The sequence below is a fragment of the Filicampus tigris genome, chromosome 1 (assembly GCF_054856515.1).
Source record: "Filicampus tigris isolate MCC_2025a chromosome 1, RoL_Ftig_1.0, whole genome shotgun sequence".
Classification (NCBI taxonomy): domain Eukaryota; kingdom Metazoa; phylum Chordata; class Actinopteri; order Syngnathiformes; family Syngnathidae; genus Filicampus; species Filicampus tigris.
Window position 1 is genome coordinate 1,974,618 of NC_141217.1, and position 15,383 is coordinate 1,990,000.

Genomic DNA, 15,383 nt, shown 5'->3' on the forward strand with positions numbered 1-15,383 from the left:
GAATGGTACCTTTGCCATAGCCTGAGGGGGTGTGCATCACTTTTACTAGTACTAAGCAACTTTGAAGAGAGTGGTAGGAACCCTGCCACACAAAACAACTACAAATGTGCTGACTGCTTTACAGCATACGTCACTCCCCCCTTTCCCCATTCGTTACAAAGACCGTAGTTGATTCTTACGTATACACGCGATTACTGGTGTCAAAACAACCAAAGAAATAAAACGTTTCGTCTGAAGAGACAAAAAAAAAGAAAAAGACAAGGGAGGCTAGCCGGATAAAAGAACGTTCAAGGATAAACATTGGCCCGGCTTTCACTCACTGGCGTGAGCTCAAACACAGGGACGGATTTCCTGCCGACGGTGCCTTGTCTCTGTAACTGCTGGACTAGTAAGTAGCTTTCCATGTTTAAATCAAAATGATTATGCTCTATGTTAGCTATAGGAAGTGTGCGTGCTAGCAATAAATAGCCATCAGCTTGATAGTTTGCTATTCCACACTGACACGACTAGCCACGCAAAAAACTCAAGAGTACTGTATAAAGCAGGGGTCACCAACTCCGATCCTCGACGGCACCTGTCCTGCAGGTTTTCAATCTCTCCCTGGACAGGGGCCATCGAGGACCGGAGTTCCCCCAGAGAACTTGCTTAGCCTGGTGGAAGAGAAGCTAACCGCCGTCAAAATAGATATTTCATTTTCGTCATTGTGTAGACGCAGCGGGCCACACATCCGACCATACTGCGTACAAGTGTAGAGTATTTACATTTGTGCTAATGGTCACTTTCATGTGACCAAATAAAGCAGATGATGAAACATATCACTTACCAAAGCTGCACTAATGAGCCGTGGCCGTTTGTATTCCAACTGTCACAGTGCAGTGTCGTAGCGTTTGCTATCTACCCATCCATCCATTTTCAGAACCACTTATCCTCACCAGGGTCGCAAGCATGCAATAAAGTTGCCATTAGTTAGCCCATCTCGGCAACCCCGCTTTTGTTACATTGTCTCCACCGCCTGTGGGTGGCTGCCAGACCAGACAACAATGCACGCAGTCCCTGCTATCTCATCCGGGTTGTGGAAAGTGCAGTAACAAGCCAATTGTTGGGGCATTTTGTCACTTCTGTTGACTGAAAATGACATCACAACCGCTCAGGGCTCAGGTATCGACCAATCACGGCTACCCTGTTTTTTTGTAAGCTGAGCCGTGATTGGTCGTTACCTGAGCCCTGAGCACTTGTGATGTCATTTTCAGTCGACAGAAGTGACAAAATGGCAGCCCCGAGATGGCTAAAAAGGAGTGCATTTTGCTGCTTAACTCAAATTCCACAAACGCAACTAGTGGGCCTGCTGGGAACATATTCTTGAAAAAAATATGTTTGGATTGATTTCCGCTTTAAGAAACATTCAAAAATATCAATCTAAACATTCAAAAATATCAATCTAATAACGCAATGACACTAAAGAGGTTTTGTGAGGGAGGCTGTCCTTTTTCAACTTTTTCAAAATAGTTCAAGTAAGGCAAGGCCTACTGTACTATTTGCCGTCAAGTATAAATATACAAATAGTGTAATTGTGTATATAAAAATATTTTTTTTTACCCAAAAATGTACACGTTCTTTGTACATAAAGGTAAGATTAAATGTCAGTAAAGTATCTATCGCGGTATATCGTTATCATGATATAAAATAGCCAATATCGTGATCGATTTTTTTCCCAATCGCCCAGCTCTAGTACTTCGCAATAAAACAACAAATTCACTATGCAGGGACTTTAAGAAAGGTGTTATAAAATTCATGGAAAATTCCCTTTTGGCTATTTTGTTTCATATCATTCGGACAGATGCAAAGCCATCAGCATTTGAAGGTTCAGGCTTTGTTTTTTGCAAGCATATAAATAAATAAAATACAATACATTTTTATTGATATAGTGCATTTACCAGTGGCCGATCGCACCACTTAATTTTGACTGCTCCAACTCGTGTACAATTCACGCGATCCATGGCAAGCTTCGGATCTGTTCTTGACAAACCATGCAGCAGAAGGCCCCCTAATACCACTCAATCAACAAGAACAAAAGCTCGGTTCCGTTCAAACGTCAGGTTGTTGTGCATAATAGTCTTCCGCTTGAAGCCTTTGAACAACCTGTAGTTGGTACGAGTAAAGCTCTATCACCCTCCGAAGCATGCAGAATCACTGAATTGAATCTTACTTGATGCTGGGTTCCAAGTGCGTTCAGTGTTCTCATGAGTGGTGCGAGTAGCGCGCCTTACGCTGTGTAGTTCGTTATGAACGGATCCTGTTTTCACAAATTTGCCATGGATAGCGTAATTGCAGCTCAAGCTTCTCAAATTGTCATTGAATGGAGGTTAGGGACAGAAACACTTCTTGCCAGGCAGCAATTTCGCAACATTGCTGTAATGTCAATTTGTGAGCCATGGGTAAGGACATGATATGCTTAGAAAAACACAATTATTCATGTCTGTCCTAAAGATATCTGAAGCGAAATAGAAAACAGGAAGTGTATAGTGACTTTTGGGACACCCTGTACCTAGGTATATGAATTTTACTGTATATAGTACATTAATATAGAATAGCAAAATTACATACAAAGGTAAAATGACAAGTAAATGAAATACATTACAAATTATTTTCACATCTACAGAGTGTTCACACTCACTTGGAGCTCAGGGAAGCAGGAACTGAGTCGAAGCGTTGGTAGCTTAGCGTTGAGCCGCTAAATTGGACTGCTCCCAATTCCTGATCCAACAGTATGCCCTGGCACGACTCCCTGGTGTTGCGACTGCGTGACCCTGACACCTTCTTGTTTTTCCCCTGAAAAATGTACACGTGTACATTTTATACAATGTTGGTGGTGTGTATGTACATTATATGCAGCAGTGTTTCCCAATCATTAGAGCCAAGGCACCAATTATATATTCATTTTCTTATTAAATCTTACTGCATCTATCTATCCATCCATCCATCTATCTATACAGGGTTTTTCCTGCATTCAAAATTGCCAGAGCGATTGATATTGCTCAACACAGCGCGATTAATGTTCCTGTGCGGCAGCATTTTTTAATTGCAGTTGCAGCGTTCACCACTATGGAGGCACTCTTTCAGGCCTGGCCAACCCGCAGATCTTTGTCCTGTTTCATTCAAGTCGAGGCATGAGGACAATGGAGGAAGCCTTGATAAATAAAGTGCATTTACTGTACTAACACTGAAAGATACATCTTGTCTCCTCTTGATTTTTAAAATGAGAAAAGACTGGGCTTTCTTTTGTAGCAATGAAAGATACATTTTGTAAATTAGTTGGAAAAGCCTCACTTTTTGCTTCCTGGTCAGCCGCTACGTCAGCACTTCCAAATATGGACATGCTGTTGCGCGCCTGATCAAGGCCTTGTCCGAACACGGCGATTGAACAGATGACATTTGGCAAGCGAGGTACCAGCTACGTGCATCTCACGCATGTACTTTGACGCAAATGAGATCGAGGGAAAAAAAATTGAGTAGTGTTGCCAATCAAGTTCACTTTAAAAATGGGAGGGGAAAAAAAAAAATCAGAGCATAATAAAAATGTGAAGTTCAACACACAGGACGTTTTAACAGTTTTTGTTTGAATGTAATGGCAACCCCACTATAAAAACAAAACAGCAACACCAGCACAAATACACAGCAAAGCGAGCATATCTTGTGAGCTCATATGCTGGTCTATATTATGTGCGGCCATATGTATAATATGGCTCTTTGCAGTAACACTTAAAAAAATGTGGCTCTAGTATTAATAATTGAATGCTTGAACGTGAAAATAGTCAATTTTATTGGAACTCCTAACTTAAAGTATCTTCCCTGTAAAAGAAAGCGAGTAAACTGAATTTACAGAATACATGCAAATCATGGCGCATGGTCAGGATGGTACCACCTCTGCCTCAATCTGAACCAGGAACCCCCCTGCTAATCCCTGTGAAAGAAGGACCTTGCATGTCTGTGTGCATACCTTGTGCTTGCCGTTGTGTTTGGGTGGCACGGACACAATCTGCTGAGCCTTTGTGGCAGAAGGACAGTCGAGAGGAACGTTGACATTATCTCTGACCTTCAGCAGGTTCACCACCATCTGAGGACTGGTCTCCCTGATGACAAACACATTAAGCATCTGGACTCTGTTTCTTGCCAAACATCAAACATATTTGCCTCATCATTGCTCTTCTTTTCATACTGCAGCCGAAGCGACACGATCACGACTGTAGTGTAAGTGCTAATGATACATGAACAAATACTGAGATTTGATCCAGTTGTGTCGATACTGGAGCGTAAGCGATATATTATTACATCACAATATTAATCTTCAACCAATTGTATTCACACTTTAGTATAAAGTGGTAATGATACGATACATCAAATATTGGTATTGGAGTCAATAGTGTCGACACTGTAGCATAAGCAATCATGATGTCAGACATCACAACATTGCTATAGTATCTTATCCACTTGAACCACAAATGGCTCACGCTCATGGCTACTGCGGCATCGGATCGTCGGGCATGGTCTGCTTCAATTCGAGATGCGGTCAACTCAACGGGTGGACTCAACCGATCAACGGTGATAGCCAAAACATGACAAGACAAGATCCACTTGTATTGATACTGCGGCATAAGCAATAATGATACAATACACTACATCAGAATATCAATTGTGATGCAGTTGTATTGATACTTTACTGTAAGCCATATTGATACATTACAATATTGATCGTTAAAACAATTGGATCAACAGTACCATAAATGCTAATGATAAAAGCAGCACAAGATTGCTATTTGTCCCATTTGAATAAATACTTTTGTGTGTGCGATAATGAACATTTCAATGGATTGGTATTTCAAGCAGTTGTATTAATCCTGTAGCATACTGTAAGTATCTATACGAAAGAACAAGGTTGATATTTTTTTTAGCTCTTATGAAATACGCTGTATAAATAAAATTGTATTGCATTGTATCAATACTGCAGCATTATCGGCACCGATATTTGGCGTTTTGATGAATATCGGTATCAGCCTTTTTTAAAAAATCTGATGGCTGATAATAAATCGATTTAAAACTAAATTGAAATCAAAATGAAGATATGGTTCTCCCCGTGCCTGCGTGGGTTTTCCTCCGGGTACTCCGGTTTCCTCCCACATTCCAAAAACATGCATGGTAAGTTGATTGGATACTCTAAATTGCCCCTTGGTGTGATTGTGAGTGCGGATGTTTGTCTCTGTGTGCCCTGCGATTGGCTGGCAACCAATTCAGGGTGTCCCCCGCCTACTGCCCAAAGACAGCTGAGATAGGCTCCAGCACGCCCCGCGACCCTTGTGAGGATAAGCGGTACAGATAATGGATGGATGGATGGATGAAGATATGTTAAAGTTTAACATTTGTCATTTAGAAATTTTGGATAACTTCATTTACTGTAGAAAACTACATGGATCTAGCTCCCTGAACGTTTAAGAATTTCATAACAAAAATGTACTGTATATTGTCAAAAAATTATTGTTATAATAATTTAAGAAATCAACATTATGCAAATCTAAAAAAATGTTCAATAAACATGCTTAAAGCAAAGTAAAAGAAAGGTAAAAGAGTTTAAATTTTTTTTAGATTTTGCCGCCAATCTTTTCCTTTTTACTGAAAATGATGGCTCCAAATATCGGTTATCGGCCTCCTTGACTACTAATAACCGGTGTCGGTATCAGCCCTGAAAAAAGCATATCGGTCTATCTCTACTGCAGCATAAGCGATAATGACATACATAAATATACACAAGACCATATCAATATTTGATACAATTGTGTAGGATACTGTAGGATACATATTGATATAAAACTTTAAAGTGGAAATCAACCCAAACATATTTTTTTCAAGAATATTTTCCCAGCAGGTTGAAACACGGCATTCTGATGAAGATTGCATTTGTGGAACATGAGTCAAGCAGCAAAAACCACCCCTTTTTAGCCATCTCAGGGGGCGGCCATTTTTTCTTCTGTCGACTGAAAATGACATCACAACTGCTCACAACGACCAATCACGGCTCAGATTCAGAAAACAGGTGAGCCGTGATTGGTCGTTGTGAGCAGTTGTGATGTCATTTGGAGTCGACAGAAGTGACAAAATGGCTGCCCCCAGACATGGCTAAAAACGAGTGGATTAACTCTTATTGCACAAACGCAATATTTATCAGAATGTCTTGTTTCAACTAGTGGGCCTGCATAGAACATTCTTGAAAGAAATATGTTTGGGTTGACTTCCGCTTTAAATCTATATTAGTGCTGTTTCTATATGTATTACATGTTATATCCCGATGCAGCTAATTTCAAATCCCGTGGAACAAATCAAAATCAATGTTAATTTGAGTCAGTCTTCCCCAATGCAGGGCCAAAAGACACCTTTCCCTTCATCAGGATGTCTGACCTAAACCACTTGGAAGTGGTCTCTGAATTTGAATCCCGAAGGTGTAAAGAGCGACCTTCTATTCCTTCTCTCTCTTCTGCTGGCAACTCTCTTGCAGTTCTTAAAATGCTCTCTCCTGCAATGGGTTTCTGGACACCTCTTCCCGCTACTGACACTGCCTTCTTGTTGCACTGGTCTCTTGCTCCGCCATAAACGGCAGGCCCAGGCGCATTTGATATGGTTGTGGTCATCCCAAACTTCTTCCGTTTGAGGATTATGGAGGCCTTTGTGCTCTGAGGAACCTTGAATGCTGCAGAAATTCTTTTGTAACCATGGCCAGATCTGTGCCTTTCCACAACTCTGTCTCTGATCACCCTGGCCTCATGATTCTCATTTGCTCTGACATGCACTGTGAGCTGTAAGGTCTTATATGGACAGGTGTTTGCCTTTCCTAATCAAGTCCAATCATTTTAATTAAACAACTATGGACTCCAATAAAGGAGCAGAATCATCTCAAGGAGGATCAGAAGAAATGGACAGCATGTGAGCTAAATATGAAGGTTGCTGCATAGGGTCTGAATACTTATGACCACCATGATATTTCAGTTTTTCTTTTTTCATAAATTTGCAAACATTTCTACATTTCTTTTTTTCTGTCAAGATGGGGTACATTAATGAGAAATAAAATGAACTTTTTTTTGATTTTGGCAAATGGCTGCAATGACACAGAAAGTGAAACACTTCACGGGGTCTGAATACTTTCCGTATCCACTGTATTGAATGAACGAAGCGATGATGGAAGCGCGGTGAAAATAACATCATGGACTGACCGACTGATGGTTACAGTTAGGTTGGGCTTAAAAAAATGATGGACTGATGATGATATACAGGCCAGTGATGAATGACGGACCTGCAAAATTTTGAAAATTGCCCACCTCTGTCAAAAAGACATAAACCCTATGGAGCACAGGGAAGGAAGAAAAGAAAGGAGGAGAAGCAAAAATGGGGAAAAGAAAAAGTTCAGTTAAAACCCCTTGCCACTCCCCTGGTATTTTTACCTTAACGCCTAAGAAGGTGCACCCAAAGTAAAACTGAAGCTGTACTTGAACCATTTGGAGTATTAGCATAGTTCTGGTCTATTTCTGAAGATAACACTTTGATTTTTTCTTCTCAACTGTCAGAATCATTTTAAGTGCTACTGGCACTGAATTATGAAAGTGTGAATACATAAAAGAGGACGGATTTTATGCCAGCCTATTTTTTTCCTTTTCCAAAAATCTGCCTGGAAAATTTTGTATTAGGTGGTGGACTAAAATAAGACAACAGGATTATAGCTCAAAGGCTCCTCCAATACCATTTCAAATTTGACAATAAGACGACAGAAAATGAGCATTTTACACAAGTTTTTCTAAGGAGACGTCCAGGCGAACCAAAAGTGTGCCATTTGGGTGATCCCATTGCAATCATGTTGCAACCATGTTCACATACGTAGGGAAAAGACTGCTATTGTGGAATGCTTCAACAATCATGAGTTCTAATGAAAAGTAAGACTTGGCGCTATCATATCCTACATCCTGATTTAAAATACAGCAGATAATTCAAAGAAGGTGACGCGATATGATGTGTGCTCTGACGCACAGCTCTGATGTCGCTGGGCTTTGAAAGTGTGTGTTATGCAAGTTACGCACGGTGTTTTTGTTGAAAACAGTTTCCATGTTTTTTTTAAAATAATTTAATTGGCCGTTGAATGCGTCAATCAACATCTTAGCAAGTTTGGTTGTGACTGCACACATAACTGACGAATCATCCATATGCAGGGGTGGTACTATTTACGCATGGAATATGTTCACTGGTTGTTGTTGAACTCTGACATGGGAAACTTTAGTTTATTGGATCAAGTAAGCAATCAATCAAACTAAGGTCCAGCCTATGTTTTGAAAGCTCGTGTTGCTGAATCCGTTGAAGGTAACTCAATCTACGATGGAAAATATGTACATATGTAATATGTACATGTATCTGATAGCAACCTGTAATAGTTGCAGCAGCTAATAACGTGGCTTTATGGATGTCAGACTTGTTGGCGACTAACTATATTACTGGAATACTTTTACTGGACTATTATGTTTGGTATCATTCGAATCTGTGGAAACTCAGTTTTCTAGCCATATAACATGTTGTTCAGTGTGTAGTGAATGTCCCGCGTGCACGACCTGCACACCTACCCGTGGGTGGTTGGAATGGCAACGGGTTTTACGATGTAGTATAAGCATCAGTTGTCTGGCATTTAGCACAGTGTACAGGCATACTGTTCAATTGAAAACTTGCTTCTGATCAATTACCTATGATTACCTTCAACATGGTGCACTAATCAGCAAATGAGCGGTCTTATTTTTATGTAGCTGGGCTAATTGGGTCTTAAATAATGTCGAGATTAAACTTACTAAGTATGGTGTCTATGGTATATTAGAATAATGTACGCTTTTTTTTTATTTGTTGATAGCATTTACATCTGGCAGGCTAACGTATTCTCAGCTATCAAGCATAAAAATGGGCGCGCTGCCTCATAAAATTTGGAGGATACGCTCACGACCAGAGAAGTACTCTGCGTAGACTCTATAATGCTCTAGGAGAAAACCCACGCAGGCACGGGAAGAACATGCAAACTCCACACGGGAATTGAACCCACTATTCATTCAATTTAGTCATCCTCGGAGTTGTTCCGGCGCTATTGGTGTTTACGTTGTCACACCAATAGCGAAAGGACCAATAATGAAAGGACACTAAGAAGTGACGCTGCTAACCTGGGTTACAAGTTTGCGTGAATGAACAAAAAAACCAACAATTTTTCTTTCTTTCTTGCTTTCCTTCCAAAAAGGCAAACTGTGTTCACATGCAAATTTAAAACTATAAACAGGATGACTTGTCAAGTCATGAGATCCAAGTCCTAGTCAAATCGAAGTACTTAGATACCAAGTCCCAAGTAATTCAAGTCAAGTCATTCCCGTGTTTTTGGCAAGCAAGTCGCAAGTCCTAAAAATAGTAACTCGATTCCGACTTGAGTCATATGACTCGAGTCCACCATCTCTGCTACTTTATGTTAGGTTTTTAATCCTAGTTGGATGTTGTGTTTGATAAAATTGTCTAAAGCATGATAATCGTTTTAAATTTTGCATCACACATTGACATTATAATTATCTTCATTATTATTAGCGTTAGTAGTGTAAATTCTCTAATGTAAATACTCTAGAGTCAAGTACTAGTATTTCAAACTGCAGTTTACTGCTTCTTTGCAACTGGGGGGACCCCCATACAATGCCTTTTTTGTACATTGCATCCTCACTCTCACCTCCTGATGAAGACATTGCTGATGCATCCCGTCAGGTTGCTTAGGCTCTGATCGGGCATGCCCCCCAAGAAGGTGCGCCCCTCCAAGCTGGCCACCAAACCACGCCCCCTGGTGTCCAGCCAGACACCCTCCTTGGACTTCTCCAGAACATCATTCATGTAAACACGCACTCTGAAGAGGACGTTAGTAGATGTTAGCGTATAGGTGAAGGTGAACTCCCTCGATTTGGTATAGATCTATACCCGTTGATGTTGTTGTAGATGGACACGTAATGGCTGTTGTTGTCGTTGTACGTCTTCTGTGTCTTCACCTCGGTGTTGCCTGCTCTCACCACCACGTGACCTTCATACAGGAACACCTGACAAATGCCGTCCTGCGGAAGCACAAGCAAAAACGCGTGTGGACGCACACACCCACACATCCCCCCCACACACGCACACAAACACAGTAAGTTGAGCAAGGCGATAAAATCATGCACCAGCTAACAGGAAGTCCACGTCACCTTGTCGTGATGGAAGAACATGAGTCCATCCTTGTACTCAGTCCTAAAGCTGAAGCTGGCATAGAAGTTGCTCCTAAGCCCAGGAACGTTGTTCAGCGCCAAGTCCAGGTAGCTCTGACCCGAGAAGTGAGCCTCACGAGCCACCTGCACAAAGCATAGATTTCTTCTTCGCTTGTGTGACTGTGCACGTCCGCCATGATTCTATAGTGTTAAACTGTATGGAATAATGTTGCCACAACTGCATCGAATATAGACTTGAGTCACTCGGATCGTTTTCTTTTTTTTCGTTTTCTTTTGGTAGGTCCCATGTATATAGCCATAAAACACAATATTCTGTGGGCTTTCAAAAATGGGTCAAAATCCTTGAAAATGGCTGGCACTCAGGGGCTTAGCTGCGCTGCGAATGGCTGGCATTTAATGAGTTAAAGGCTCTGAATGTTGTGGGGCTGTCCTGGTTGTCATTCCTCTACAACACAGGTGTCTAACTGTGGTCCTCGAGGGCCGCTGTCCTGCCTGTTTTCCATCTCTCCCTGCTGCAACACACCTACTTCAAATGATCAGCTCATCAGCAAGTTCGGCAGGGGCCTGATCCCGATCGTTTGAATCAGGTGTGTTGCAGGAGGAAACCTCTACAAACATGCAGGAGGACCGGAGTTTGACACCCCTGCTCTACAACATCGTGTGGACATCAGTGTCACTGCCTCTGCATTGGCAGACAACAGGGGTGGTGGTCCCCCTTTTTAAAAAGAGGGACCTGGTATTGTGTTCCTACTACAGGGGGAACACATTCTTCAGTCTCCCTGGTAAGGTCTATTCAGGTATGCTGGAGAGGAGGGTCCGTCTGGAAGTCGAATCTCAGATTCAGGAGGAGGATTTTGGTTTTCGTCCTGGTCGTGGAACAGTGGACCCGCTCTACATTCTCTGCATCGTCCTCAAGGGTGCTGCCCGCACTAAGTCCGATTTGTTTCTAGTGAGGGTTGCCCGCCACCAAGGCTGCTCTTTGTCACTGTCATATATAGACGCAGCCAAAGTGCTGTCCAGAGGCTAACTGGCAACCAGTACAGGTTGTGCCCTGCCTCTTGCCAAAAGATAGCCCAGACAGACTCCAGCTCACCAATCACCCTAATACAATACAATACAATACCATTTTATTTATATGGCGCATTTCATGAGAGGGAAAACACTATAGAAAATAGATACATGTAGATGTAGGTTTTGGGTGTTCCTACCAGCAGGTCGCTGTCACATCCAAAACTGACTCCAGAGCTTTTCATCCTCTTCAGGTCGATGTGGGAATTCTGGGCCTTGACGTTCCGGAAACATCCCTTTATAGAGCCCTGCTCAGGAAACAAGGCTCGCAACCTACACCACCGCCACCACCACACGACAAGACAACAAAAACAAAACACACGTTGAAGCACACATTATGTCAAAAGCAATGTTACATTGTATGTCTGTGTGTGATTGTGTGTGTGTCTCAACAGTGATTGCTGTGCGTTTGTATTCATCATGTTTTGGGGATAGATCCATTTACCCAGTCAGCAATGGAGACCTCTTGTGGTCTGTGAACTGAAAATCAGGTCCCCCCTTTTAAAATTAAAGCGAGCACGTATTTTGGAGTCCACTGATAGTGTAGTGGTACACACGCCTGAGTTGTGTGCGGGCAGCGTGGGATCAATTCCCGCTCAGTGACAGTGTCTATGTGTGCCCTGCGACTGGCTGGCGACCGGTTCGGGGTGTAGTCTGCCTTCGCCCATTGACGGCTGGGATAGGCTCCAGCAACTCCCCGCGACCCTGTATAGGATAAGCGGTTTGGAAGATGACATGACATGACATGACGTATTTTGGATATGCTTATGCAGTGTGGACTTGCATACAATCAACACACAATTTGGTCCTTGATGAGGACACATAGGCCTGCCATTTCAAAAGTGTTGAGTTAGCCATTTCAAATATGCGTTTTGTCGGAGGTCCACTGCATATGCTTGCTAAGGCTATACAAGTATTTTGGAATACAGAGTTAACTGTTACAAGGTAAGCACCCATTTTCATAACGTATATTTGAATGTAGTACTAGCTTTCTAAGGTCAAGTGATTTATTTTCCAGTTTGAGATGAAAGATCCTTCCATGCAAAATCCTAATAACTGTGTGTTACTTCGTGCCTCCCCAAGAAAAAGCACAACATTTTAATGTACAGCAACAATCCTTAAAGTGGAAATCAACCCACACACATTTTTTTTTAAGAATATGTTCCCAGTAGTTCCAGTAATTGAAACAAGGCATTCCGATACATATTGCGTTTGTGGAATAAGAGTTAATCCACCCGTTTTTAGCCATCTCTGGGGGCGGCCATTTTGGCACTTCCGTCGACTGAAAATGACATCACAACTGCTCAGGGCTCAGGTAATGACCAGGCATGGCTGACCTGTTTTCTAAAGCTGAGCCATGATTGGTCGCAGTTGTGAAGTCATTTTCAGTTGACAGAAGTGACAAAATGGCCGCCCACAGAGATGGCTAAAAACAGGTGGATTTTGCTGCTGAACGCATATTTCATAGTAATTATATTGCCTTGTTTCAACTAGAGGGCCTCCTCCTCCTCCTTTTTCATAGTTTGGCCGGGGGTGCGACTTATACTCTGGAGCGACTTATGTGTGAAATTATTAACACATTATATTGTATCTCTTTCCTTTTCAACGTCAGCAAACAATACACCAGACAACCACAGGAGGGCGTTCTAAGGCTGCATATAAACCTACATTACAAATTAACTTTACAACAGGCAGAATAACATGTATAGCAGAGCTGGGCACTTGACCATTTTTTGCCGATCCGGCTGAGACCCTCCACCCTTGACCTGGGTACCCTTCCGGCCGCAAACCTGCGGCCATATTCATAAACATTGCCGACCCCCGCCCCATTCCGCCCGCCGACCCAAACCAAAAAAAAAAAAAAAAAAAAAACGCGTCCGTGATAAAGAAACAAAGATTAATCCTAAAAGCTATTAAAATGCATGAATAATTTAAACGGTTAAAATCTAACATTTTGATAAATAAGTAATTAAAGTAGTATGATAAAGACAATTTGACTGTCTATCAATATACATCTGTACAAAATCGTGTACTGTTGCTTTAAGACAACAGGAGCGACTTATAGTCCGGAAAATACTGTACTAAAATGCCCCCCTCCCCCAAAAAAAGATTCTGTAGTGATTTAAGGGCTTTTTTGTGATTAGATTTACGACAAATCGGCACGCCCCCTTCTGGAGCTCGGCTTGTTATTTTTTCGGTCTCAGCGGTCTACGTCACAGGAGGGAGGCAAGCGTGGTAATATTGCTCGCTTTGTCAGTTGTGTTGTCTAAGACGGCGACCGATCACCACCAAAATGCAAATGCACATTACTACTCTTGTCCACTTCAAACTGTGAAAGTATAAAAGTGTTCTGCACAATAGTTTGGATTTATTGACATCAGACGTGAGCTCATCATGATCACCTCCACAAATTCAAAAATGCTATGGCGATCGCTTCTCCACTTACATAGGCTGAAGCGGACAAGAGCATGAATGCGCACACGAAGCCCGACTGGTTATATTTCGGACATTTAGCGACGCTAAACTCATGTCAACTCTCGGGAGGCAGACGGCGACTGGTAGTGGGCAAGCAATCAGGCAAGCATGGATGTTTATTTCCCCACCCCCCCCTTCTCTCCCCGGCTAACAGTAGAATAACGGTACAGCTAATAGCAACAACTAGCTTCAGGCCGTTAAAACAAAAGGCGTTAGCACAACAACATTAGCTCCTTACTGTCCATCCAGCCTGCGTCTTCATGTCGCGGCTTTGCCTCCCAAGGAGCCGCGTGCGTTGTACGACACCGCTTAAAGCCGACAGCTTCGGCGTGAGAGTGAGTGGGCGTCGATTTCAGATAAAGACCTCATCGAACACTGGAGCTGTCTTGAATGTCCGCATCGCGGGACAGCATGTGCTTTTAGTTGGGGCCACTTCGGGAGCGTCAATGTTCAGCGAACAAAAAGTTGTAGCGAGGAGGCCGACTCCACAACCGAGTGTGGGCGCATTGGAATGCACCATTTCGGCTGCTACGTTCCAAATTGGACGGCGTGTTGTAGGTTGAAAAACTGGGGCAATTCCTCATCCAAATAAATGTGCACGTCTACTCATTCCGACTTCAGTCTCTGTAAATATCCCGACTGGTGTTAAATGCCTCGCTCGTCCTAACCGTAATCAGCAAAGAAGCAATGTTTTGTTTGTTTTTTTAAGCAAAGAAGCAGTGTGCGCTCGTCCCAGCATAAATCTATGTAGCTCTGCTGACTTCCACATTTCCTCATTCTCATATAAATCAGCCAAGGAGAGGTTAATCCTTTTGATATGTTGAAGTGGTCATTAGTAAGTATGTCCACATAAATTTTGGTGCCTACTGATCACCGTTTTTGGACGAAAAATAGGGGCTGAAATGTTCAGCCTCTGGCTGTTAAATGGTTAACTGAAATGGGTTCAAGTTAATTCCACAAGGTGAAGTTTAACTGGATGCACAATGTACCTTTGTTATTACTCAATTTAAAATCAAAAAGGGTTCCTGTATTTTTTACTTTGTAAAATATTATTTAAGAAAAACAAAATGTTGAATAACAGTAAAATACTTACACCTAAATACTTAACAGAAAAAGTGATTGTTTGAACCAGTAGGGGCTGTGGCATACACACATGTGCCAATACGTCAGAATGGTACCACCTCTGCCCCTATTTTGGTCATGAAAAAACCTAGTGTGTGTACGGGTGTGTGCGTGTGTGTGCGTGTGTTTATGTATGTGTTTTTTTTGTTGTTTTTTTTACCTGTCAGGCATGTTGGGTTCGGGGACTCCTCCAAGAAAGTATGTGCGTCCAAAGGCTGGGATGGTCTCAGAGAAAAGGTGCGTGAAGAGTGGGGTGCGGTTGCTCCTCACCACCACTCGATATGGAGAAGATCGTAGAATGATGATCTCCAACTAAACAAGTCAACAATCAATAAATCAAGTGCTTTGGATTTGAATTAGGTACACCTGCAAATAGGTACATTTCACATTTGAACTGGTACGGTACCTGGTACTCAACTACCA

General features: G+C 42.2%; 1 protein-coding gene across 5 annotated transcripts in view; it reads right to left on the reverse strand.

Moving 5' to 3' along the window:
• Positions 1 to 15,383, reverse strand: part of lama5 (laminin, alpha 5) — a 152,950-nt gene that overhangs the window by 3,390 nt on the left and 134,177 nt on the right. For all 5 annotated transcript variants that reach the window (XM_086046434.1, XM_086046469.1, XM_086046442.1 and 2 more), the window contains 7 exons: positions 15,121 to 15,272; positions 11,504 to 11,636; positions 10,275 to 10,418; positions 10,015 to 10,145; positions 9,773 to 9,943; positions 3,998 to 4,130; positions 2,675 to 2,829 (listed from right to left, as the gene is read on the reverse strand). In XM_086046434.1, the coding sequence (XP_085902560.1) occupies positions 2,675 to 2,829; positions 3,998 to 4,130; positions 9,773 to 9,943; positions 10,015 to 10,145; positions 10,275 to 10,418; positions 11,504 to 11,636; positions 15,121 to 15,272 (1,019 nt within the window). The remainder of the gene's footprint in view (positions 1 to 2,674; positions 2,830 to 3,997; positions 4,131 to 9,772; positions 9,944 to 10,014; positions 10,146 to 10,274; positions 10,419 to 11,503; positions 11,637 to 15,120; positions 15,273 to 15,383) is intronic.